At 49.9% G+C, this 24,313-nt stretch overlaps 2 protein-coding genes across 2 annotated transcripts in view; one reads left to right on the top strand and one right to left on the bottom strand.

The window, feature by feature from the left end:
* Positions 1–12,470, bottom strand: part of svopa (SV2 related protein a) — a 182,341-nt gene extending 169,871 nt beyond the window's left edge. The window contains exon 1 of the mRNA XM_072481942.1: positions 12,268–12,470. Coding sequence (XP_072338043.1) covers positions 12,268–12,284 — 17 coding nt within the window. The 5' untranslated portion in view covers positions 12,285–12,470. The remainder of the gene's footprint in view (positions 1–12,267) is intronic.
* Positions 1–24,313, top strand: part of slc6a4b (solute carrier family 6 member 4b) — a 64,542-nt gene that overhangs the window by 34,238 nt on the left and 5,991 nt on the right. The window contains exons 6-11 of the mRNA XM_072481830.1: positions 6,262–6,365; positions 14,501–14,628; positions 15,934–16,046; positions 18,882–19,013; positions 20,804–20,903; positions 22,541–22,641. Coding sequence (XP_072337931.1) covers positions 6,262–6,365; positions 14,501–14,628; positions 15,934–16,046; positions 18,882–19,013; positions 20,804–20,903; positions 22,541–22,641 — 678 coding nt within the window. The remainder of the gene's footprint in view (positions 1–6,261; positions 6,366–14,500; positions 14,629–15,933; positions 16,047–18,881; positions 19,014–20,803; positions 20,904–22,540; positions 22,642–24,313) is intronic.

The raw sequence follows: 24,313 nt of genomic DNA, 5'->3' as shown, positions 1-24,313 counted from the left end.
ATGAAAACTTAATTTGATGAATATTTCTAGCAAAAAAAGGTCATTTACGAAATATTGACCGGCAACGTCTTCAGGACGTCATTACACTTTGCAAAATGAACCACCTTTCTTCAATAATAATAAATTCTTCGATGTTGCTATTAATTTCTTTTTACAAATATTTATATTTTTTGATTGAATTAAGTGAAATCTAATTGCACAATCTGGCTTAGACTGTAACATCGGTTTACATGAATCATTTTTTGAATAGAGCTCTTGCTTCCACATTCATTTATGTGCCTCATCCTTGCAGACAGCTGGCCTCTTTCATTCATTAGCCACAACCTTAGTTACAGACATTTACTCTTAAAGCTAAATGAGTTCATTATTCCATTGGAACAAGAGCGAGAAACCCTTGCAAATGCAAATCAGAAACTGAAACACACATCTGGTTGATGCAAAACCTTTGTTCAAGGTGTTCTTGCTGCGTGACGGCTGTTTTAATACCAGATATGCTTACTGTAATTAAATATTGCAACTCGAGAACAGTCCTTCCTTCTTCTGGCACTACAAATTAGGCGGGCATTTAAAACAAAGTGTCCCCATACCAGCTTTTCTCTTGAAGTCTAATCCTAAGTCTTTTATCGCAACCCCTTTTCATAAACACGTGAATATTCAGCACTCTCTGGCCTTTCACCTAGATTCGGCAATAAAAACATTTTTTAAAATGATTTGATCTCAACTGCCGTCCATCTGGATCTTCAATCCGGCCAACGCACACCATACTCCCTGGTGGAATAGTATTTAACTTCTAAAAGTGTGGCTGACTACTAGACAGACCATCAGCGACCAAGTTGCAAGTTGAGTTGCAACAATCTCACAGAGTTGCCGATTTGTTCCCTGAACTGAGCGCGCAGAGTAGAATGCCGTACATGTTCGGCTCTGTGTATCATTGGCAAAATCAGGCAGAAACTACTGCTCCCCGATCACCAGCAAACGCTATAAAGTCTGATTTGGCTGTGAGCAGGATGAGATTCAACAGTGATGCCTTCCGCAGTTGAATAGCCTGCCAGCAATCTAGGGCGACGTCTGAAGAATGCTTATGGAGTCATAATGCCAACACCTTCAGGGCACAGGGTGGGTGGGAGAGACCTCTGGCTACAATGTACAAGCAATATTTGTCAATAGAGTGAGAGGGTTTCTTTTCTTTGCTATTTCCAGTGAAATAATCGAAGCATTTTGCCACATGTTTATGACTTTGCTGGAAACAGTAATCAGAGGAAATCTTCCCTTTCTGTCTGCGCCTGAACAGAGGGGACATTTTTTAACATGTTGATACTGTTTTGTTATGCTCTTGACATAGCATAAGCTGCTTCCTTGATGTGCACTCTGACAAAGGAAGGTTCAGACTTGGAGATAGCTTTAACACGTTTATTAAACTATTAACAATTCTCCTACTTGGATTCAACGCTACTGTTAATCCTTCTATAGCTACTCAGACTGACGAACCAGTCTGCTACAATCCACATGGTGGGTGTGATGTTCAATCAACCCTGTGTCTGTACTCACTGAGTGTCTCCACTGGAAAGAGACTGAGCATGTGTGATATGTCCTTTTATATGGGTTGGTGTAATGCCCTCCTGTGGTAGTGTCACCTCTGTGTGTATCGTGAATGCCCATTGGTCGTGTCCTATCTTACTGACCTATTGGTTGACTGCCTGTGTCATGTCTCTGGTGCTCCCTCTAGTGTTTAGCTAGGTGTAGTGCATGTACATTAACCCTTTATGTACTTACAGTGATGTATATCACCACAGATACTACATATAAGCAGCAGTTAGATTTTCCTCACAGCTACACGCTTTGTTGCAAATACATGGTTAAACAATTATGCAAAGAAGCACGGTTCAGAGAACACCCAGGCCTTCAATAAACTGACAGTGAACTTCAAAGCATTTTGTTGACATTATTTATTAATTTAAAAACGTTGCTTAGTTTTTTGCATTTCCTTCTCTGATAGAGTAGCAATGCTTACCCGGGAAGGCTCCTTCCGCTATTTTATCTGTACATCCATGACTATAGGCGAAGATGTTAACGGTCACGTGGATCGCTTTTCCCAGTTTGTAGGGAAGGTCGGGTTACAGAGACCTTGGGGGGAATTCTCCGACCCTCCGCCGGGCCAGAAAATCGCCAGGTGGCGGCGTGAATCCCGCCCCCACCGGCTGCCGAATTCTCTGGCGCCGGGGTTTTGGCGCGGGCGGGAATATTGCCGGTCGGCGGCCGCTGGCAACGCCCCCCCCCCCCGGCGATTCTCCGGCCCACAATGGGCCGAGCGGCCGCCCGTTTTAGGCCGGTCCCGCCGGCGTAAATAACGACAGGTCCCTACATAAGAACCATAAGAACTAGGAGCAGGAGTAGGCCATCTGGCCCCTCGAGCCTGTTCCGCCATTCAATGAGATCACGGCTAATCTTTTGTGGACTCAGCTCCACTTTCCGGCCTGAACACCATAACCCTTAATCCCTTTATTCTTCAAACAACTATCTATCTTTATCTTAAAAACATTTAATGAAGGAGCCTCAACTGCTTCACTGGGCAAGGAATTCCATAGATTCACAACCCTTTGGGTGAAGAAGTTCCTCCCAAGCTCAGTCCTAAATCTACTTCGCCTTATTCAACATCTACTTACCGGCGGCACCTGGCTCTGCGGGCAGCCTCCCGAGTCCTCGGGGGTGGGGGAGGCGTGGGAGGATCTGGCCCCGATGGGTGCCCCCACGGTTGCCAGGCCCGCGGTCGGGGCCCACCGATCCAGAGGTGGGCCTGTGCCATGGGGACACTCTTTCCCTACGCACCGGCTGCTGTGGACATCCACCATGGCTGGTGCGGAGATGAACCCCCCTGTGCATGCGCTGGGATGACGCCAGCACACGCTGGGGCTCCCGCAGAAGTGCCAACACGCGCCTTCCGGCGGAGGCCCTTTCGACGGTGCTTGGTGCGGCGCCAAGCCCCTTCCGCACTGGTTGGCACGGCGCCAGCCCCGCCGGCGCCGGCCTAGCCCCCGAAGGTGCAGAGGATTCTGCACCTTCCGGGCGGCCCGACGCCGGAGTGGTTCATGCCACTCCTCAGCGCCGGGACCGCCCACCCCGCCGGGTCGGAGAATCACCAGCGGACGGCATGAATCCCACCCCACCACTCCGGCGCTGGCTGCCGAATTCTCCGGCGCCGGTTTTCGGACGGGGATCACGCTGCGCCAGTCGGGGGCCATTGGCAGCAACCCCCCGGCAATTCTCCGGGCCCCGATGGGCCGAGCGGCTGCCTGTTTTCAGCCAGTCCCGCCGGCAGGACCTGCCTTTGAGGGCGGCTAGCGGATGCCTGGGGAGGGGGTGTGTGCGGGAGGATCCTGCCCCGGGAGGGGCCCCCCACTGTGGCCTGGCCCACGATCGGTGCCCACCGATCTGCGGGCGGGCCTGTGCCATGGGGGCACTGTTTCCCTCCGCGCCGGTCTCTGTAAGGCTCCGCCATGGCCGGCGCAGAGAAGAAACCCCCTGCGCATGCGCAGGAAACACACCAGCGGTTCTGCGCATGCGCCAGAACACGCCGCCAATTCTGTGCATGCGCCAACTCGCGCCGGCCCACGGCGGCCCTTCGGCACCGGTTGGCGAGGCGCCAACCCTGCCGGCGCCGGCCTAGCCTCCGGAAGTGCGGAGTGGACGTTCCGGGTGGCCCGACGCCGGAGTGGTTCGCGCTGCTCTTGGCGCCGGTGTTTGCCGTCCATCCAATTGCGGGAGAACCCCGGCCCTTTATCCTCGCAGTCTGCAGCACACAGGTTTCAAAACTCAACTGACAGGGGGCGAAGCTGAGTGTGATCTCTTCCCCCAGCCGGCCCCGCGGGGAAGGGGGATAGAACATAGAATTTACAGTGCAGAAGGAGGCCATTTGGCCCATTGTGTCTGCACCAGCCCTCTGAAAAGAGCGCCCCATTTAAGCCCCAAACCTCCACCCTGTCCCCATAACCCCACCTAATCGTTTTTGGACACTAAGGGCAATTTAGCATGGCCAATCCACTTAACCTGCACATCTTTGGACTGTAGGAGGAAACCGGAGCACCCGGAGGAAATCCACGCAGACATGGGGAGAATGTGCAGACTCCGCACGGACAGTGACCCGAGCCGGGAATCAAATCTGGGACTCTGGCGCAGTGAAGCAACCGTGCTACCCACTGTGCTACAGAGCTGTCCCAATGATTTAAACAAGGCAGTGTGGATACATAGAAACATACATACAAAGTAGAAGCAGGAGGAGGCCATTCAGCCCTTCGAGCCTGTTCCACCATTCATTATGATCATGGCTGATCATCAAATTTAATACCCTGATCCCACCTTGCCCCCCATATCCCTTAATCCCTTTAGACCCAAGAGCTATAACTAATTCCTTCTTGAAATTACACAATGTTTTCACCTCAACAACTTTCTGTGATAGTGAATTCCACAGATTCACCACTCGCAGGGTGAAACAATTTCTCCTCACTTCAGTCCTAAAAGGTTTACCCCTTATCCTCAAACTAGATCTGGATTTCCCCAACTTCGGGAACTTTCTTTCTGAATCTACCCTGTCTAATCATGTTAGAATTTTATGTTTTTAAGAGATCCCCTCTCATTCTTCTAAACTCCAATGGATATAATCCTAACCAATTTAGTTTCTCCTGCCATCTCAGGAATCAGCCTGGTAAACCTTCGCTAACTCCCTCCATAGCAAGAACATCCTTCCTCAGATAAGACACCAAAACTGCACACAATACTCCTGAAGTTTGGCCTTACCAATGCCTTATACAATTATAGTAGAACATCCTTATTCCTATACTCAAATCCTCTTGCTATGAGGGCCAACATACCATTTACTTTCAGCGACTGATGCACGAGGACACCAAGGTCTCATTGAGTATCCACCTCTCTCAATTTACACCCATTCAAATAATAATCGGCCTTCCTATTTTTGCTACCAAAGTGAATAACCTCACATTTATGCACATTATACTGCATTTGCCATGCATGTGCCCACTCACTCAGCCTGTCCAAATCCCACTGAAGAATCTCTGCATCCTCCTCACAGCTCACCCTCCCACCCAACTTTGTATCATTTGCAAATTTGGAAATACTACACTTAGTTCCCTCGTCAAAATCATTAATATATGTGAACAGTTGGGATCCTAGCACAGATCCCTGGGAACCCCACTAGTCACTGCCTACAATCAGAAAAAGACCCAATTATTCCAATGTTTTGCTTCCTGTCTTCTAACCAGCTTTATATTCCTCTGAAGACACTACCCACAATCCAATGTGCTTTAACTTTACATAGTAATCAATGCTAGCTTCCTTTCTACCTCTGCATTTTTTACTTGATTTAAAATGGGACTACCATGTGATGCTCCATCCAGCAGTTTAGCTTAAACACGAGTAATAAGAACATAAGAACTAGGAGCAGGAGTAGGCCACCTGGCCCTTCGAGCCTGCTCCGCCATTCAATTAGATCATGGCTGATCTTTTGTGGACTCAGCTCCACTTTCCGGCCTGAACACTATAACCCTTTATTCCTTTGTTCTTCAAAAAACTATCTATCTTTATCTTGAAAACATTTAATGAAGGAGCCTCAACTCCTTCACTGGGAAGGGAATTCCATAGATTCACAACCCTTTGGGTGAAGAAGGTCCTCCTGAGCTCAGTCCTAAATCTACTTCCCCTTATTTTGAAGCTATGCCCCCTGGTTCTGCTTTCACCCGCCAGTGGAAACAACCTGCCCGCGTCTATCCTATCTACTCCCTTCATAACTTTATATGTTTCTATTAGATCCCACTGCATCCCCTAAATTCCAACGAGTACAGTCCCAGTCTACTCAGCCTCTCCTCGTGATCCAACCCCCTCAACTCTGGGATTAACCTAGTGAATCTCCTCTGCACACCCTCCAGCGCCAGTACGTCCTTTTTCAGGTAAGGAGACCAAAACTGAACACAATACTCCAAGCAAGTAAGACAAGCAAGCTGAAGTAACAAGAAGTCCGACTTCTGTGGCTGGAATCAAGTGCTCAATAGTTACCTGGCATTCTGTGAATAGAAATTTCCAAAAGAACATACATTGTCCATCACTAGGTAAGACTTTAACAAGCCATTCAGCTGGTTAGACTTTAGGATGCTAATGCTATGTTTTTATTAAACAAATTCCTCCAATGTTAAGGTATGATGGATATCATTTCATCTGCACAGGTCATTTCTGACCATTTGCTCTTTCCTTTAGGTGTGGGTGGATGCAGCTACACAGATTTTTTTCTCCATGGGCCCTGGATTTGGAGTTATCATGGCTTTAGCGAGTTACAACCAATTCAATAACAACTGCTACAGGTAGGACAAAATAAATAGTGTCCAACATTTTAAAAATCGTATTAACATACTTCTCGGGTTGCATAGTGAGTATGTAAATGATCCTGTTCCAAACAGGTCAGAAAGGTTTCAGGTTCAAAGAACAAAGAAAGAACAAAGAACAATACAGCACAGGAACAGGCCCTTCGGCCCTCCAAGCCTGCACCAACCATGGTACCTGCCTAGACTAAAACTGTCTGCACTTACAGAGTCCGTATCCTTCCATTCCCACCCTATTCATATATTTGTCTAGATGCGCCTTAAATACCGCTATCATACCTGCTCCCATCACCTCCCCAGGCAACGCGTTCCATATATACACCACAATCTGTGTAAAAAACGTGCCTCGCACATCTGTTCTAAACTTTTCCCCACGCACTTTAAACCTATGTCCCTAGTACTTGACTCTCCTATCCTAGGAAAAAGCATTTGACTGTCCACTCTGTCCATGCCATTCATAATCTTGTAGACATCTATCAGGTCGCCTCTCAACCTCTGTCATTCTAGTGAGAACAGACCAAGTTTATCTAACCTCTCCTCACAGCTAATACCTTCCATACCAGGCAACTTCCTAGTAAACTGCTTCTGTACCCTCTCTAAAGCATCCGCATCCTTCTGGTAGTGGGGCAACCAGAATTGTACACAATATTCCAAATGAGGCTTAACTAAGGTCCTGTACAGCTGCATTATGCCGTGCCAATTTTTATATTCAATGCCCCGACCGATGAAGGCCAACATGCCGTATGCCTTCTTGACCACCTTATCCACATGCGTTGCCACTTTCAGTGATCGGTGGACATGCACGCCCAGATCTCTCTGTCTGTCAGTGCTCACAAGAGTTCTACCATTTATTGTGTAATTCCTACATGCATTGGACCTTCCCAAAGTGCATTACCTCACATTTGTCTGGATTAAACTCCATCTGCCATTTCTCCGCCAAAACCTCCAACCAGTTTATATCCTGCTGAATCCTCTGACAATCCTCTTCACTATCTGCAACTCCACCAATTTTTGTGTCGTCTGCGAACTTACTAATCAGACCAGCTACATTTTCTTCCAAATCATTTATATATACCGCGAATAACAAAGGCCCCAGAACTGATCCCTGTGGAATGCCGCTAGTCACAGCCTTCCATTCAGAGGGGGCATTTTAAGGGATAACCACATGTAGGCCAGACCAGGTAAAGATGGTAGATTTCCTTCCCTAAAAGTGAACCAGATTACAGCAATCAACAATGGTAATCGGGGGTGAGATTCTCCGACCCCCCAGCGGGTCGGAGAATGGCCGTTGGCCGCCGTGAATTCCGCCCCCGCCGCCCGCCGAAGTCTCCAAAGGGAGAAAAGTCGGCAGGGCGTCAATGGCGTCGCACACCTCGGAGAATGGCACGGGTGGGCACAAGGCAATGGATTTTGGGGCTGCCGATATTCTCCCGTCCGGATGGGCCGAAGTCCTGCCGACGTGATGACGGGTCACGTCGGCGTAAATCAAACCACCTTTCAATCGGCGTCAACCAGTGCTCAAGGTTTATCCCGACCAGCGTGGAGGTGGGTGACGGCCTGGAGGGTTGGCCGCTGGACAGGTGATGGCGTGGCCGCAGTCTGAATGTGTGGGGGAGAGGTGTGTGTAGGGTTTTGTGTGTGTGTGTGCGGCGGGGGGGGGGGGGTGGTTAGAGTGGGCTGGGCTCCGGGGGAGTGCCGGGAGGGGGGGTGAGTGCCGGGGAGGAGGATGGGGTCCGTGCCGGGGAGGGAAATGGGGTCCATGCCGGGGAGGGGGATGGGGGGGGGGTCCGTGCCGGGGAGAGGGATGGGGTCCGTGCCGGGGAGGGGGATGGGGTCCGTGCCGGGGAGGGGGATGGGGTCCGTGCCGGGGAGGAGGATGGGGTCCGTGCTGGGGAGGAGGATGGGGTCCGTGCCGGGGAGGAGGATGGGGTCCGTGCCGGGGAGGAGGATGGGGTCCGTGCCGGGGAGGAGGATGGGGTCCGTGCCGGGGAGGAGGATGGGGGGGGTCCGTGCCGGGGAGAGGGATGGGGTCCGTGCCGGGGAGGGGGATGGGGGGGGGGTCCGTGCCGGGGAGAGGGATGGGGTCCGTGCCGGGGAGGGGGATGGGGTCCGTGCCGGGGAGGAGGATGGGGTCCATGCCGGGGAGGAGGATGGGGTCCGTGTCGGGGAGGGGGATGGGGGGGGGTCCGTGCCGGGGAGGGGGATGGGGTCCATGCCGGGGAGGAGGATGGGGTCCGTGCCGGGGAGGGGGATGGGGTCCGTGCCAGGGAGGAGGATGGGGTCCGTGCCAGGGAGGGGGATGGGGTCCGTGTCGGGGAGGAGGGGGGGGGTCCGTGCCGGGGAGGGGGCTGGGGTCCATGCTGGGAGGAGGATGGGGTCCGTGCCGGGGAGGGGGATGGGGTCCGTGCCGGGGAGGAGGGGGGGGGGTCCGTGCCGGAGAGGGGGATGGGGTCCGTGCCGGGGAGGAGGATGGGGTCCGTGCCGGGGAGGGGGATGGGGTCCGTGCCGGGGAGGGACGTGGGAGGCGGGGCGGGGGGCAAGTGAGTTGGTCCACCTGGCCAGGTGCCAGCCTCCAACAGTCGGACCCATGCGGTCCATGCCACCTGGCTGGGGGGAGGAGGGGGTATGGGCAATGATGACATGCCGTCGTTCCCCCCCCCCCCAGGCCGTCATGTTTTCCGATCAGCCAGCGATGTTGGCCACCGTGGCGGCAGCCGCTAATGTCCATGTTGCTCTGGATGAGGAGGAGGAGGAGGAGGAGCGGGCCAGAGAGGCGGCGCAGGCTGCCGGAGAGGGGCAGGCGGCGGCCGACCAGGCTGGAGGGACACCTGACCGACAGGACGAGGAGGGGGAGGAAGACGTCGCGGCCCCACGGCAACGGAGGCACCCGAGGGCGCCCCGTGTGTACCGGCCCCGGCAGTCATACCAGGACCTCAAGGACCGAGAATGCAGGAGGAGACTTTGGATGAGCCGGGAAGCCGTGGCACACATCTGCCACCTGCTGGCACACCTGTCACCACATGGCACTGGCGGGGGACACCCTCTCCCCGTGTCCGTCAAGGTTACGGTGGCCCTGAACTTTTATGCAACGGGGTCATTCCAGGCACCGAGTGGGGACCTGTCCGGCATATCGCAGACATCGGTGCACCGGTGCATCCGGGCAGTGACAGACCCCCTATATGCCATGGCGCACCGCTACATCCGCTTCCCTGTGGACCGGGCCAGCCAAGATGCCCGGGCCGTGGGCTTCTCTGCCGTGGCCGGGTTCCCCATGGTCCAGGGCGCGATCGATGGGATGCACGTCGCCGTGCGGCCACCTGCAGATAACAGGGCCGTGTTCACCAATAGGAAGGGGACCTATTCGATGAACATACAGGTGGTCTGCGACCACCGCATGATGATCCTGCACGTCTGCGCCCGTTACCCGGGCAGTGTACACGACTCATACGTGTTGTCGCGGTCATACATCACCGGCATGTACGAGGGACGCCATCCCCGGCTGAGGGGCTGGTTGCTGGGCGACAGGGGCTACCCATTGCGATCGTGGCTGATGACGCCTATATGGAGGCCACGCAATGAGGCGGAGAACCGCTACAATGATGCCCATGTAGCGACAAGGAGAGTGATAGAGAGGTGCTTTGGCGTGCTGAAGATGCGTTTCAGGTGCCTGGACCTCTCTGGGGGCGCCCTCCAGTATCGGTCAGATAGGGTCGGCCGCATCATTGTGGTGTGCTGCGTCCTGCACAATATAGCAGGGGCGATGTGCCGCAGGCAGAGGAGGGCGGAGTGGAGGAGCAGCAGGAAGAGACGCAGTCCTCCCCAGATGACGGGGATGGGGGCAATGGTCAGGGCAGACGGGCTAGACATGGGCGGGTGGCTGGGCCAGCGGGCACGGGACAGGCTGATAGCCGCCCGCTTCACTGACTAGATGGGCGTGGGAATCGGGTAGTATGGCCACAGACCGCATATCATGGCAACAGCCGACCACCCACACCCCCCACCCATCCACCCACCCAGCACCCTCACCCCCCTCCCCAACCCCACCCGCATGCACACCATCCCCCCATTGCCGATCCACCTGCGGCACAACGGCCGGGCTCACACAGTTGCCGGTGGACGCGTGTCTATTGCAGGCCATGGAGGATGATGACAACCCGCCCTGCGATGAGCTCCTGGCTCCACATCGTTGGACTATGTCTGACCCATGGCCACAGTACCACCATCCACCCGGACCATCCCTGCATGCGGCTGTGACACTGCAGCGCATGGTCCCGTCCTCTGCCCGGGGGGATGTTGATGGCGGCTCAGGGGGAAGGGGGCAGACTCACCTGGGGCTGAGGTAAGACCACCCCTCACATACACACTTGCGCTCAACATACATGACACCCCCGCACGCTTTGGACAGAGCACAAAGGCAGCTTCGGTAGGTGTAACATTGACTTTAATGACCAAAGGAGTTCATGCACGTGCCCTAGCCCCTAAAACACATCTGTGCCCTGCACCCGTGCCAACTTACTCAGTGTCTAATTGTTTGGCCTTACGGACCCTATGACTACGTCTACGTGGTTCCCCAGACGGTACAGCAGAACTGGAGGTGGACTCCTGTGATTCCTGCCCTCTGACACGGGATCCCTTTGGCGGCCGTTTCCTGGGGCGTCCTGGCCTAGATGGGCCAGGCTGCGGCCCGGGCGACTGGGATGGCGAGCTGCCAGCCTGTCCTGCCCGTTGCCCACCCGATGCACCTGGGATGGAAGGCGGGGAGTCCGAGGTGTCGCGGTGTTCCGGGACCTCCCCTACAGGGGGACCCGGGACGGACCACAGCACCTCCTCCTCCCTCGGGGTGCCCGATGGCCCCCAGGCCTCTACATGGGTGGGGGATGCGAACGGACTGGCCATCCGACGCCCCCCCCGACATCTGGCGCTGCCAGTCCTGGAGGCCCATGCTGGTATCGACAGGGGTCTGCAGGTTTGCAGCCATGGAGCTCAGGGGATTGGCAAACCCTGTCTGTGACTGTGCCTCTCATCAGCGGGGCCTCCTCCAGTCCTCACATGCTCCCTGGTGTTGTGTGCGCGTTTCTCCTGTGGAGGGTGGGGGGGTGGTGGTGGTGGCAGGGGTAAAAGGCAACAGTGTTAGGCAGGTATATGAATGCACGCCATCGGTTGCGCGTGTATTGCAGAGGTTAAGGTTAGGGCTGGATTCACTTGGGGAAATGGGGGAAGGCGGATATGGGGGAGGGGGGATATGGGGGAGGCTCACCCTGGCTGCTCTGACGAGGTCGTTCACCTTCTTGTGGCACTGGGTGCCTGTCCGCGGTGTCAGGGCCGCAGCGGTGACGGCCTCCGCCACCTCCCTCCACAGACGCGGGCTGTGGCGTGGGGCAACTCTGCGGCCGTGCCCGGGATACAGGGCCTCCCTCCTCTGCTCCACTGCGTCCTGGAGCGCCTCAATGTCAGGAGACTGGAACCTCGGGGCTGAGCGGCGGGCGGCCATCCGGACGGGTGTTCTGGTCGGGTGGGGGGAGCAGTGCGTCTTTAATGAGCCGTCACGCCGTGCGGCGTGTATGATGCCATACGGCGTGAGCCAGCGCGGATAGCGTCACGTCGCTGCTAACCCATTCCAGGCCGGAGACTTTGTGACGTTTTTGGCGGCGTGATGCAGGTGGGATTTGCGCCGTTTTTGCCGCCGGTTGGCGGACTTTGCACCGATAACGGAGAATTTCGACCCGGATTCTCTTCCACCAGCAAATCCCCTGCATTCCCCCACGATCTAGTGTCCCCAATTTTAGTCCAGTTGCCAGTACCTCTGAAGCAGAGTTACCAGCCAGACTTAAGCAGCCTGTACAACAGGGGTAGAAACACAGTAATGCTTGAAGACACCGCTCACCTTCCCAGCTGTGCCATCTGACTCCCTGGTTTCTCCCGCACACAGTCAGTCGCTGAGTGACACTTGCAGGACCCTGGCTGTACCAAGTCAGCACCCAAAACATCCCGGGCTCATTCAGCATTCCATGCTAAAAGGGTTTTCTGAGGTTAAAGAACACTTTGGGTTCGTCATCTGCCCTTTACTGAGTCCAGGGTTGTCTCAGCAGTCTCCTCTCCACGCTCGCCACTGCTGCCTCAGACGAGGGAGACCTCACAAACACTTTTGCTGCAATCCTGTTGAGGATCATAAGTCACTGAAACCTAACATACAGGTGCTACAAGCAATTTGCAAGGCAAATGGTGTGTTCGCCTTTATGGCAAGAAGATTTGAATACTGGAGTATGGAAGTCTTGCAGCAGTTGTATACAGCCTTGGTGAGATCACACCTATAGTATTGTGTGCAGTTTGTGTCTCCTTAGCGAAGGAGGGATAGACTGGCCATAGTGGCAGTGCAATGAAGCCTCAGCAGCTAAACCCTGGGATGGCTGGATTGTCCTATGAGGAAAGGTTGAGCAGACTGGGCCTGTCTTCTCCAGAGTTTAGAAGAATGAAAGGTGATCTCATTGAGGGGTAAATAATTATCTGGGGGCTCAACAGGATAAATGCAGGAGAGACGATTCCCCGCGTTGGGGTCTCTAGAAGCAGGGGACACTGTTTCAGAATAAGAGATAGGCCATTTAGGACCAAGACGAGGAAGAATTTCTTCACTCAAGAGTGTGGTGAATCTTTGGAACTCTCCACCCCAAAGGGCTGTGGGAGCTCACTCATTGATTATGTTCAAAGCAGAGGTTGATAGATGCCAATGACATCAAGGGATACAGGGACTGTGCAGGAAGATGAAATTGAGGTAGAAATTCAGCCATGTTCTCGCAGACATGAGGAGCCAAATGGCTGATTCCTGCTCCTATATTCCCTCCTAAACCAGTTTGGGAACCCCTGTTATAAGCAAATTGACCTTCATGGAAAAGAGCCATTTAAAAAATATTCTTTTACACTTGATCCCAGTGGTTAGTGAACGCCACAGTTTCCGTCCTCCACCACCTGGTGTGGGTCCCGGCTGTGCTGGTACTGGTGGAGGCACCTGCCATTTTATTTAAAATTGCCTGATCCAGGGTATTCCCATCGTGCAAGACATGTGAATAGGCAGGATGGGAGAAGTCCTGCTTCTCTTATTGTTGTGACAGTGGAGTGGAAGCACAGGCCCTCAGTCTTTCACAATCAGTCAATGCAATCTTGTGACATGTTGCAAGGGGAATCACGCCCACAATTGGCAGAATCAGTTTTTGGTAAATCTGCATTTTAGACCGAAGCAGTGAGCCTTCCTCCAATGTGCAGATTCCCGAGGTACCTGAGGATTTGGGATTCAATCCCTTCGCCTCGGGGATCTCGGATGAGTGCCGTATGGTACTGTCCCCGCAAACTCGGACCAGACTGAATGGCACCCGTGGGGGTCTCCAAGGGTATAAGGGGCTCCCAGCTGCATGCCCTTTGGGCAGGATGGTGCCCTGGCATGGCTGATGCCCCTTGGCAGTGCCAGCCTGGCACCCTGGCAGTGCCACCTGGGTGCTAGCCTGGCACAGCCACTGCCAGGGTGTCAGCTTGGCACTGCCAAGGTGGCATTTTCTGTGTGCGAGTGCCGGGAAACACACGGCTTTTGTGCGAGTGCCGGGAAACATACGGCTAAACTTGCTCACTCAGGGGCTTTGTTCCCTTTTGGAAAGAGCACGCCCAATATGTGGAATAATATGAGAAGAAATTCTTTGTAAATGTGCTGCCAGGTCATTGGGGATCCTTTCCTGTCAGTTGCACTAATCGGGAACTATCAGGTGCACATTGAAGTCAATGGAAGGAAACCATTGAAAATGCTCCTGTAATTTATTGACATGTAATAATAATAATCTTTATTAGCGTCACAAAGTAGGCTTACATTAACGCTGCAATGAAGTTACAGTGAAAATCCCCTAGTCGCCACACTCCTGCACCTGTTCGGGTGCACTGAGGGAGAATTCAGAATGTCCAATTCATCTAACAAGCACGTCTTTCGGGACATGTGGGAAGAAACCAGAGCACCCAGAGGAAACCCATGCTGACACCGCCCAGTGATACAACCAGTGATGAAGGTCCTTAATGCAGAAAATGAACCCTCTTGGTTTGCAGCATTTTATTGTTGATCTGACTTTTTACTTTCCTTGCAGGGATGCAATTGTCACCAGCGTAGTGAACTGTCTGACTAGTTTCCTGTCCGGCTTCGTAATTTTCACAGTCCTTGGATACATGGCTGAGATGCGCAACGTTGATGTGGAGGAGGTGGCAAAAGACAAAGGTGCGTTAATTTGAGTGACTCTTCAACAAAAATAATCTCTGTTAAATGCAGAGCAGCACAAGAAAGAAACTTGGAACAAGGCCATGAGTGGGTTGCAAAATTGTTCCTTTGCTAAAATAAACAAAACTCTGCCTCTTTGAAGAGTTTCTGTGTTATAGAAACTGTGGTCTCGTAGCACAGCATACATAATGAGGCTTGCCTGAGAACCCAGACTCCCATTTCATTTGTTGAAAATAAGTGTGCACAAGGGAAAACATTGCTTGGTTGACAGCTTTTTCTATTTGATCAATTTTGTTCATGGTTCAGCTTTTATTTACACAAGATAAAGAGGTGGTAAGAGCTTAAAGTTTCTGCTGTTAATACTTTAAATGCCTGCTTGATTGATACTTTCAAAGAGCTAAGTAACAAGTTTTTAAAAAAGAAAGTTACAAATAACCTGGGTAGAGGGCTATTTCAGAATGTCGCTGCAGCTTTGATGGGCCGAATGGCCTCCTGCACTGTAGGGATTCTACAAATGGGCATGGAAATACTATGAGTTGGCATGGAGGGTGTGAGGGGCTGTTGGGGATGAGTGGAGGGACATGGATTTGGATGGAGGGTACAAGGGACCCTTGAAGATGGGCGGAGGAGCACGGGTTGGCATGGAGGGTATGAGATGCCAATGAGGATGGGTGGGGGCGTGTGTTGCATGAGTTAACTGTAATATCCCTTTCCGGAATCTACGGAGTGGGAAGGCTTGGGGAGTATGAGCTCCCCGCGAGGGGCAGGGTATCTCAATTAAACGTATAAAAGGTCAGTCAATAAGGCACCGACCTGAATAGGAACCCAGTAGTGATCTACCGAGTAGTGTACACACCGTTTGTGTAAATAAAACTTTATTTTACTCAGTGTGGACTCCCCGTGTCCTGACTAAATAAACATTGATGGGATACGGTGAGTGGGTTAGGGCTAGAGGGTGGAATATCGAACAAAACTCGGACAAAGGGCCTGACCCCTGCAAACACATAACACCCCCGCTCCCCTGAACAAAAGTCACGCCTTTTGAGGCACTTTTGACTCCCACTATCTCCCTATAACATGAAAATACAATCCTAAAAGTGTATCCATCAGCACATCTTTCACCTTCTCAGTAAATTCACCTGGAGCCTCCATCCCCACCCCCCCCAACCACCAATCCACACAAGCTTGTTGCTAGGGAGAATTCAGAATGGGTCACATGATTCCTTCATTCATAACAATCTCATAAACTCTGTATTTGTAACGATCTCTAAAGAAAGATTAATATGCCTTCTTTTGGATATTCAGGTTCTGGCCTACTGTTTATAACCTATCCTGAGGCCATCGCTAACATGGCTGGCTCCCCCTTCTGGGCAATCTTGTTCTTTCTCATGGTGATAACCCTAGGCCTCGATAGTACCGTAAGTATAAACCTTCAGTAAAAAAACAATTTGAAACTTTTACAGTTAGAAGGTCTCAACTGGAAGAAAATACATTCCAATTGAATAAATTATATTTCAGATGGAGTAGCTTGTCGAACCTGTGCTTGTTACAATAACGGTTAACGATAAGAAATATCCATGTTCGTAAATGTATTCTTGTCACCCGCTGTCAGTTTTTGACACACCCAGATCAGGTAAAGTGCTTGTGATCCAGAGAATTATACTGGAAATGCATGAAAGCAGCACCTAGGGCATTTCTTGTGAGGGCTAAAAATTAACTCATCTTTAGTGACACCTGAAGGATTCTAACACTTCCACATGCCAAATAACCCACATCACTGACTGTGGCATTCTCTCAGTTCCTTGCCTGGTACATGTATAGAAGTCAAGTCAGGGCACGATTAAGCTCAGCTACCGTGTTGTCTATAATCGGATAGTCTATTAGCATACTGGTCACTGAAGAATGACCACTCAGAAGAGTTACGGGAGTCTAGCCAGATCTATCCACTTTTAGCTCAGTAGGCTAGACAGCTGGTTTGTGATGCAGAACAAGGCCAGCAGCACAGTTCAATTCCCGTACCAGCTGAGAATTCTGAATTCTCCCTCTGTGTACCCGAACAGGCGCCGGAATGTGGCGACTAGGGGCTTTTCACTGTAACTTCATTGCAGTGTTAATGTATGCCTACTTGTGACAATAAAGATTATTTATTTATTTAATTTAATTTACATGTTCTACAATCAATCAAGTCTACTAGGTGACTTTTTAATAATGATCCAGTCTTTTGTCCAGCGGTAGTTGTCCTGAGGACATGAAGAGTTATCACAGTGACGGACTGGAGTCACATGTAGGCCAGATCAAATAAGGATGGCTGGACACCTCCCTGATAAGGGTGCGGGAACAAGCTGGAATTATACAGGAATCCAGAGCATTCATGGTCATTTCCCTGACACCAGCCATTTATTATTGAATTTGCCGATTCCCTGTTGCCAGTCCAGTATTCACTAAGCAGCCATACCTGAATCAGGAATTTTCAGTTGCGAGTTGTTAGCTAGCAACCGATGATAGTATAACTAACAGCATGCATATATCTGGGTGATTTTGAACAAAAACATCTTTCATTTCAATTTTCTGGCCTCGGGGAGTTTCTCCCCAGCAAGGCTGCATGTAGAGGGATTTCCAGGAAAGGCTCCTTGCAGATCGGGGGTGCCATTTTGTCTGGCTGCCCCGATCTTCCCCCCGCTTTCATTCAAGCCCCCCTATCCCCCCAACCTTGGGGAGGCCCCTCTCACCCCCCCATCTACCTGGCAAGGGCCCCCCAATCCCGACCCTTGGCAGTGCCAACCTGGCACATGTGCACCCTGGCACTGACAGCCTGGCAACCTGGCAGTGACCCTGGCAGTGCCAGTGTTGAGTGACCCGTGTGAGGTTTCACGCCCGGTGCATGGCCCGAATTGGGGTTCGTGCGCGATTCGGCTGTTGCGTCCGGAGCAACAGGATCGCTGAATCACGTCCCATATATTCCATAAGCTTGTCCAATCCCTGGCATGGAGAAACCTCTGCAAACCATCACATTCCCTGACCAACACCTCCACCCATTCCCTTCGCAGTCACACAATAGGAGAGACAACACAAAAAGAGGATAAATCATAGGCCAATTTAGGGAACAGAAACTGGGAAGTTTATATCCAATCCCCAAAGGTAATCAAGCAAGTTCCAGAATACAGCAGTAACTAAGTAGTACACCCATGATGTCTCACCGTGGTTTTTATGTGTTAATGACTCCCTAGGAACTCATTCATCTTTTTAACACTTGCAGTGAATTCAAACTTGATGCACTTATGAAGAACTCATTCATGAGATCAACAATTCTTTGCAAAAAAGGACCACCCAGCATCTAATCATAGAATTCCTACAGTGCAGAAGGAGGCCATTTGGCCCATCAAGTCTGCACCGACCCGCTGAAAAAGCACCCCACCTAGGCCCAATTCCCCTATCCCTGTAACTCCACCTATGGGCAATTTAGCAATTCACCTAACCTGCACATCTTTGGAGTGTTGGGGGAAACTGATGCACCCGGAGTTAGCCCACACAGACCACCAGAGGTCGGAATCGAGCCTGGATCCCTGGTGCTGTGAGGCAGCAGTGCAAACCACTGTGCCACTGACATCTCGATCTGCGCCTTTTCAATTTATACAGTAACCTCTGGTCCCCTCCAAGCTATTTAATTTGAATAACCTAATCACTTGGGCAAAGGCTAGAACTTAACTTATTTTAGAAAAACTCAGTGAAATCACAAAATCAATTATTTTCTAAAGAGTGCAGCACAAATGAGTCACTGCGGGTATGTTATGGAGCTCGCCCTGAATTTTGAATAATGAGCCTTGCAGACGATATTTGTGCGGGCTCTGAGTTGTGATTGACTGGGAACTGCTTGATAGGGCACTGGACATAATCGAACAATGAGTCGGACTTGGGCCTAAGCCTCAGATAATGCTAACAAATCCAAACCCTGCCTTATTCAGGCACCCTAGACTTAATTATCAGCCGTCACTTTACATTTTGAGAACACGTGGTAACCATTTAGAACCTGGCAGAAAAGAATCCAATCCTGTTGATTCAGCGGTTTGCCCATTTTCCTGATTCTGTCCAGATTGAAAATAATATTCCTGAAAATATGGAAATCATTTAGATACCTGAGGGCTGATATCATTTTGTTTCTGTGCTCTTCCTCCATATGGAGAAGGGTTGAACAGACATGTGCATTTTCTGGGAAGTAGAGCCAGGGTGATTCATTGCGGTATTCTTGTTAACAGTACGGAGGTCTGGAATCCATCATCACAGCAGTGATAGACGAGTATCCTCATCTGTTTGCTAAAAGGAGGGAACTATTTGTTTTGGGACTGGTCATTGTGTGCTTTATGGGATCTCTCAGCACACTCACTCATGTAAGTACAATCCTCAATGGTGTCATTTCCTATTTTATTTGATGTTAGATTATCTAAGGTATAAAAAAAAACACCCAAAGTTAACCATTGAACTGAAGAACGTTCTGGGCGTGTGGAAAGAGGGAGTGCCTGTGTGAGGGGTGACAAGACAACAAACTCACCAGACAGTCGCCATGATGCCTCATCACATCTGTCCCAAAGACCTTCAGACCTGAGACATGACTTTTCAAGTGCAGTCACTGTTATGTATGCACACATGGTAGCTAATTGGTGGACATTCAGCTTCCACAAATTGCAACGTGATAAATGGCAATTAATCAGTTGAGGTGGTGCAGTTTGAGAGATAAATGTTAGCCAGGAGAATTTCCTGTTTTGCTTCAGATAGCGCTGTGGGATCATTTAATTCAATCTGGAAATGCAGGTAGGGCCTCAGTTTAACACATTCTCCAAAATGCACCACCTCCAACAATGCAGCACCTCTTCACTACTGACGTGTCATTCAAAATATGTGATCAATTCCTGCATTGGACTGAATTTATTGTGACATTATGTGGAATGTCCAGAATATAAAGGGTTCATGGAATATCATAATTGACCACTAGATGGAGCTAGATGCAGAACTATTATAAAGCACTGACTCTCAGGCTTCGGGGAGAGGGCTGGAGAGAGTGTAGAGGAGAGGTCTAGAGAGTGCAGAGTACAGTTATAGATAGAGTGTAGAGACTAGTGCTATTAGAGTGTAGATTACTAGCTTGCTATAGGAGTAAGTGGTCAAGCTTTAATAAGTAGCATAATAAATGTTAACTTTGTTATTGAACTTAGTTTGGGCAGCACGTAGCACAAGTGGATAGCACTGTGGCTTCACAACGCCAGGGTCCCAGGTTTGATTCCCTGCTGGGTCACTGTCTGTGTGGAGTCTGCATGTTCTCCCCGTGTCTGCGTGGGTTTCCTCCGGGCGCCCCGGTTTCCTCCCACAGTCCAAAGACGTGCAGGTTAGGTGCATTGGCTATGATAAATTGCCCTTAGTGACCAAAAAAGTTAGGAGTGGTTATTGGGTTACGGGGATAGGGTGGAAGTGAGGGCTTACGTGGGTCAGTGCAGACTCGATGGGCAGAATGGCCTCCTTCCGCACTGTATGTTCTATGTTCTAGCTTCTATGGTCTTTGTGAACACTACGACATCCATCCAGATAATAAGAATCACAAAGAACACCACACCTATGACCATCTGATTCAGGGGTCAGGTCCTACTCCTGACTACACGAGGTCGGTCATAAATCACCATCGAGGCCCAGAAATGGAAATTGAACCAGGTCTTCCCACCTCTCATCATTACGCCCTCACTGGCAAGTCCGTTTGAATGGATATTGCACAAGGGCAAACAGTGAATTTCCTTCTCTACTGTCAGACAGAAAAGCTCTCCCATGAAGAATAATGATTTGGAAGAGGGCTGTTGGAAAAGTAATTCAGGGAGCGGGATTCTCCGTTCACCGACGCCCAGTTTGGAATCGTCGATCGGGCGGAGAATCCCTTTTTACGATGGAATTGTGAATTACACACAATGATAATTGTATCAATTATTAACTGGGCTGCTATAGATTGAAACTTTTCTACATAGGCCATTTAAAGCCAGCAGATAAAGAGACAATTGTCCCATTTGTTTGTGCCGTTTTCAAAGTTTAGTCTCAGATTTAAAGCACCAGTGTATCAATGAATTGCATCCCCCGCTCCAATATTACATTTATTTAATTATAACTCTGATCTGATTTGAAATACAATTGAATTTTTCAGGGAGGGGCATATGTTGTCAAACTGATGGAAGATTTTGGATCCGGTTCCTGTCTTATTGCTGTGGTATTACTAGAATCCATTGCCGTATCTTGGTTTTATGGTAAGAGATCCACTATCACATCAATTCCTCTGTTTGGTTAACTAAAAGTAGGAAATGAAGCAAAAAAGGTCACTAGAAATTGGTTCTCAGGTGGCCAGGCCTCATTTGAATATTCAAAGTGAGCAATGGGAGAATTAATTATCACCCTCGTCTAAGTCCTGGGATGGGGGGGTGGGGGGAAGAGCAGCAGGGAGAAGAGCATTGGAACTGGGAAGAGTGCTCCTGATACACATTAAAAGGCTTAAAAATATACTGACCTTGTTGGCGGCAACTGCATGGGCACCTGGAAATTGAGGGAAGCAAGTCCCATTTAGGACAGTGTCATCTGGCACATTGATGCTTCAACGGGTGTTTGGCCACTAATCTCATGGGGCTTAACACCCATTTCGGTGGCCAACTGGAATGTCTCAAGAATGGATTCGCTGGATTTTGCAGTAGGCCAAACACTTGTGCAGACTGGATTCAGGCCTTTCCACTTCTAAATTGGTCAGTGCTGTGAAAGATTTGCATCCAGACAATGGGTACAACCCCAATGAGATACCATCTCTCATTGAGAAAGAGGCAAAACCAGTGAGAGAGATGAAAAGAATGTAAACCACTTAAGAGAATATAACCAAAGAGAAAGAAGACGAGGATATAATTTAGAAATTAGCTCCAAATGGTTATCATAAACCAGTAAATTAAAGTGGTTTACTTTCGCACGATCCTAAACATCAACTTACTTTCAATGTCAACATTTCCACCAACATTTTTATATGAAAGCATTATTATGGATGACTAAACTTAATATGGCTCTGCTGACTGGGAAGGTTTGATCATCATTCTGAGCTAGGTTAGCCGGTCTCAGCTTGGGTGGCATTTTGGATGCTGAAAATGACCTCAATGTAGGCTACAGAATGGAAAAATCAACTGGGTTCCCACTGCCAATCACATTCTAGCAATCAATTTCTGGAAATGCACATGGGAGCATATAAACAGGATCCTTTGCACAGTTGAATCGCCTATGGACTCTCTTTCCTTGAGTCATAAAAGAACGGCCACTCCAGTATCAGAGGATTCTGGTATCTGTGGATTCCTGACAATATCTATGCTATTTTTACCAGCACCCATGCTGTTGGTGAAGCCAAAACCATGAAAAGGTCTTTCCCTGCTGAGAGTTTATTGACTTTGTTCTGTGTCAATACTCACATTCACCCAGTGTCTCAGCCAACCCCTATTTATATGTGTTCAAATGTCCATCACTATTTATATGTGTTCAAATATCCATCACTTGTTTCTCTTAACAATGTAATTAACATTAACAATGTAATTGATAAGACATTGACACTATAGAAAACTGGGAGTGTTATTTCAGAGGGTTTTAGATGTAAATAAATATTCTAATAGGGCAGAAATCCATGTGAAAGTGTGTATTACATGTAAAGGTTTTTATGTAAAGCGATTTGATATGACTTTCACATATATGTACCATAGCTGAGATACTTGCATATTATATGTATATATGATATATACATAGGACATTATGCATCAAATATATACCAAGAAATATTATTTATCTGAGAATGATATGAGATTGTATTGTCAATATTTTTCCAGCTCCCACAATTTCCAAATTTCTGTCCTCAATTTATTTGCAGGTGTGCAGCGATTCTGCGATGATATCCAGACAATGTTGGGTGTCTCACCAGGACTGTTTTGGAGGGTTTGTTGGGTGGGCATCAGCCCTGCCTTCCTAGCTGTGAGTAAACAAGGCCAATGAAATCTGGGGTTGGTTTGTATATCATAAGGAGGCATCCTTCTGCCCCCGCCTAAAGACCATTCCTCCTGCAGTATTGCTGATGTATCGATCACCTCCAGGCCAATCCACATTAACAGTGTTAACAGTTTTACAAGATAGATAAAAACGATAGCCCCAAAATGTCTGGATTGTTGAGGGCGCTCCAAAAGGATATGTCATTTGTGGGTGTGGAGAGTAAAATTTGGGGAAGGTCTCGGTTTTGCCCTTTTCCCCCCAAAATGAAAGGTTCTGATAGAGGTATGTGCATGTCAGGAGAGAGAGTTCCACATCCTTTCGCACCAATGCAAAGTGGGCCTGTATCCTGCAGTTACACATGTATGCCATCTTGGCAGAATCAGAATCTGTAATTCATTTATTTATGGCTTGGAAAACAATTACAAAGTGCAAAACTACTTTCAAAACTCTGGTGGCGTACAATCCCAGTAGCATTTTAAATAGTACAGGTGCCCATACCGTTTACATGAAATAACATTTGAAAGGTGCAAGGGTCAGGATTGTGGTTTTGGCGATGAAACAGGTCACCCATCCAGAAAGCATCAGTGTGCACCTTGAGCCAATTTCCTTTATGTTTAGCCTTTTTTTCTCACCTACTCAGCTGGATTACTCTTTCCAGAAGTAGCTTGAGTCCGTATATTTTGCCACATTTGGTTAATGTACTCCAGACCTAATAGCGAATCCTGAGCACTGTAAATTGCATGATGGCGGATGCCATTGCACTTTCTATCACCTCGTGTGTCAGAATTATACCATTAGTTTAATTTACACCATTAAACTACAATTCCAAATGTGTTCACACATGAATTAATATACTGAAGTGAAGGGAAGGAAAGATACTAAACTCAGGGTGTGACCGAAGGGCCTTGTTGCGCCGGCTCGATGATGCGACGAGGCCGTTAAATCTCACGAGTGGGGATACACGGAACGTGTTGTGAGATCTAATGAAATGTTGCAATCTGGATCTTGCCCTCGCTGGGCGAGATCCAGATTTATATATTTGAGTGAACCGTTAGGCTCACGGAAATATGCCAGTGCTCGATGCTCCCGCAGCCCAGGAATGAACATCCGCCCCTGGGTGACCTCGCCATGGCGCCTTTTAACACTGGTCCGCACATACGTGAACCAGGCATAACGGCACCTGGGGGTGGGCTCTCCCAGGCCATCGGTAGCCCCTGAAAGATCAGGCTCTGGTCAGGGTGGTACCCTGGCATTCTCACTGCCACCCAGGCACCTTGGCACTGCCAGCCTGGTAAATTGGCACCTGGGCACTCTGGCTGCCTTGCCACGGTGCCTGGATGGCATTGCCAGGGTGCCAGGTTGCCCAAGTCAGGTATCGGGCCTGGGGGTGCCCTGCCCTCCTAAGGTGGGGTGAGGAGTGCTCGAGCACTAACAGGCGGCCCAGAGACCGAGGCGGGAAGCCAAGGGGGGGTTAACAGATCGGATTGGCATTTTAAAAATGATGAGCTGAGCTTGTCAGTGCTGGAAGCAACATTTGTGCGGCCTTGGTGCGGTGTTCCTCACCGAGGCCAGAAAGAAAGAGTCCCGTTTGATAGCAGGGTCATGCTTGACGTTGCAGGCTCTGAGAAACACCCCGCTAAACGTGCCTAAAACAGGA

Source organism: Scyliorhinus torazame, chromosome 1 (assembly GCF_047496885.1).
Source record: "Scyliorhinus torazame isolate Kashiwa2021f chromosome 1, sScyTor2.1, whole genome shotgun sequence".
Taxonomy (NCBI): domain Eukaryota; kingdom Metazoa; phylum Chordata; class Chondrichthyes; order Carcharhiniformes; family Scyliorhinidae; genus Scyliorhinus; species Scyliorhinus torazame.
This window is presented reverse-complemented; position numbering and strand designations above follow the sequence as displayed.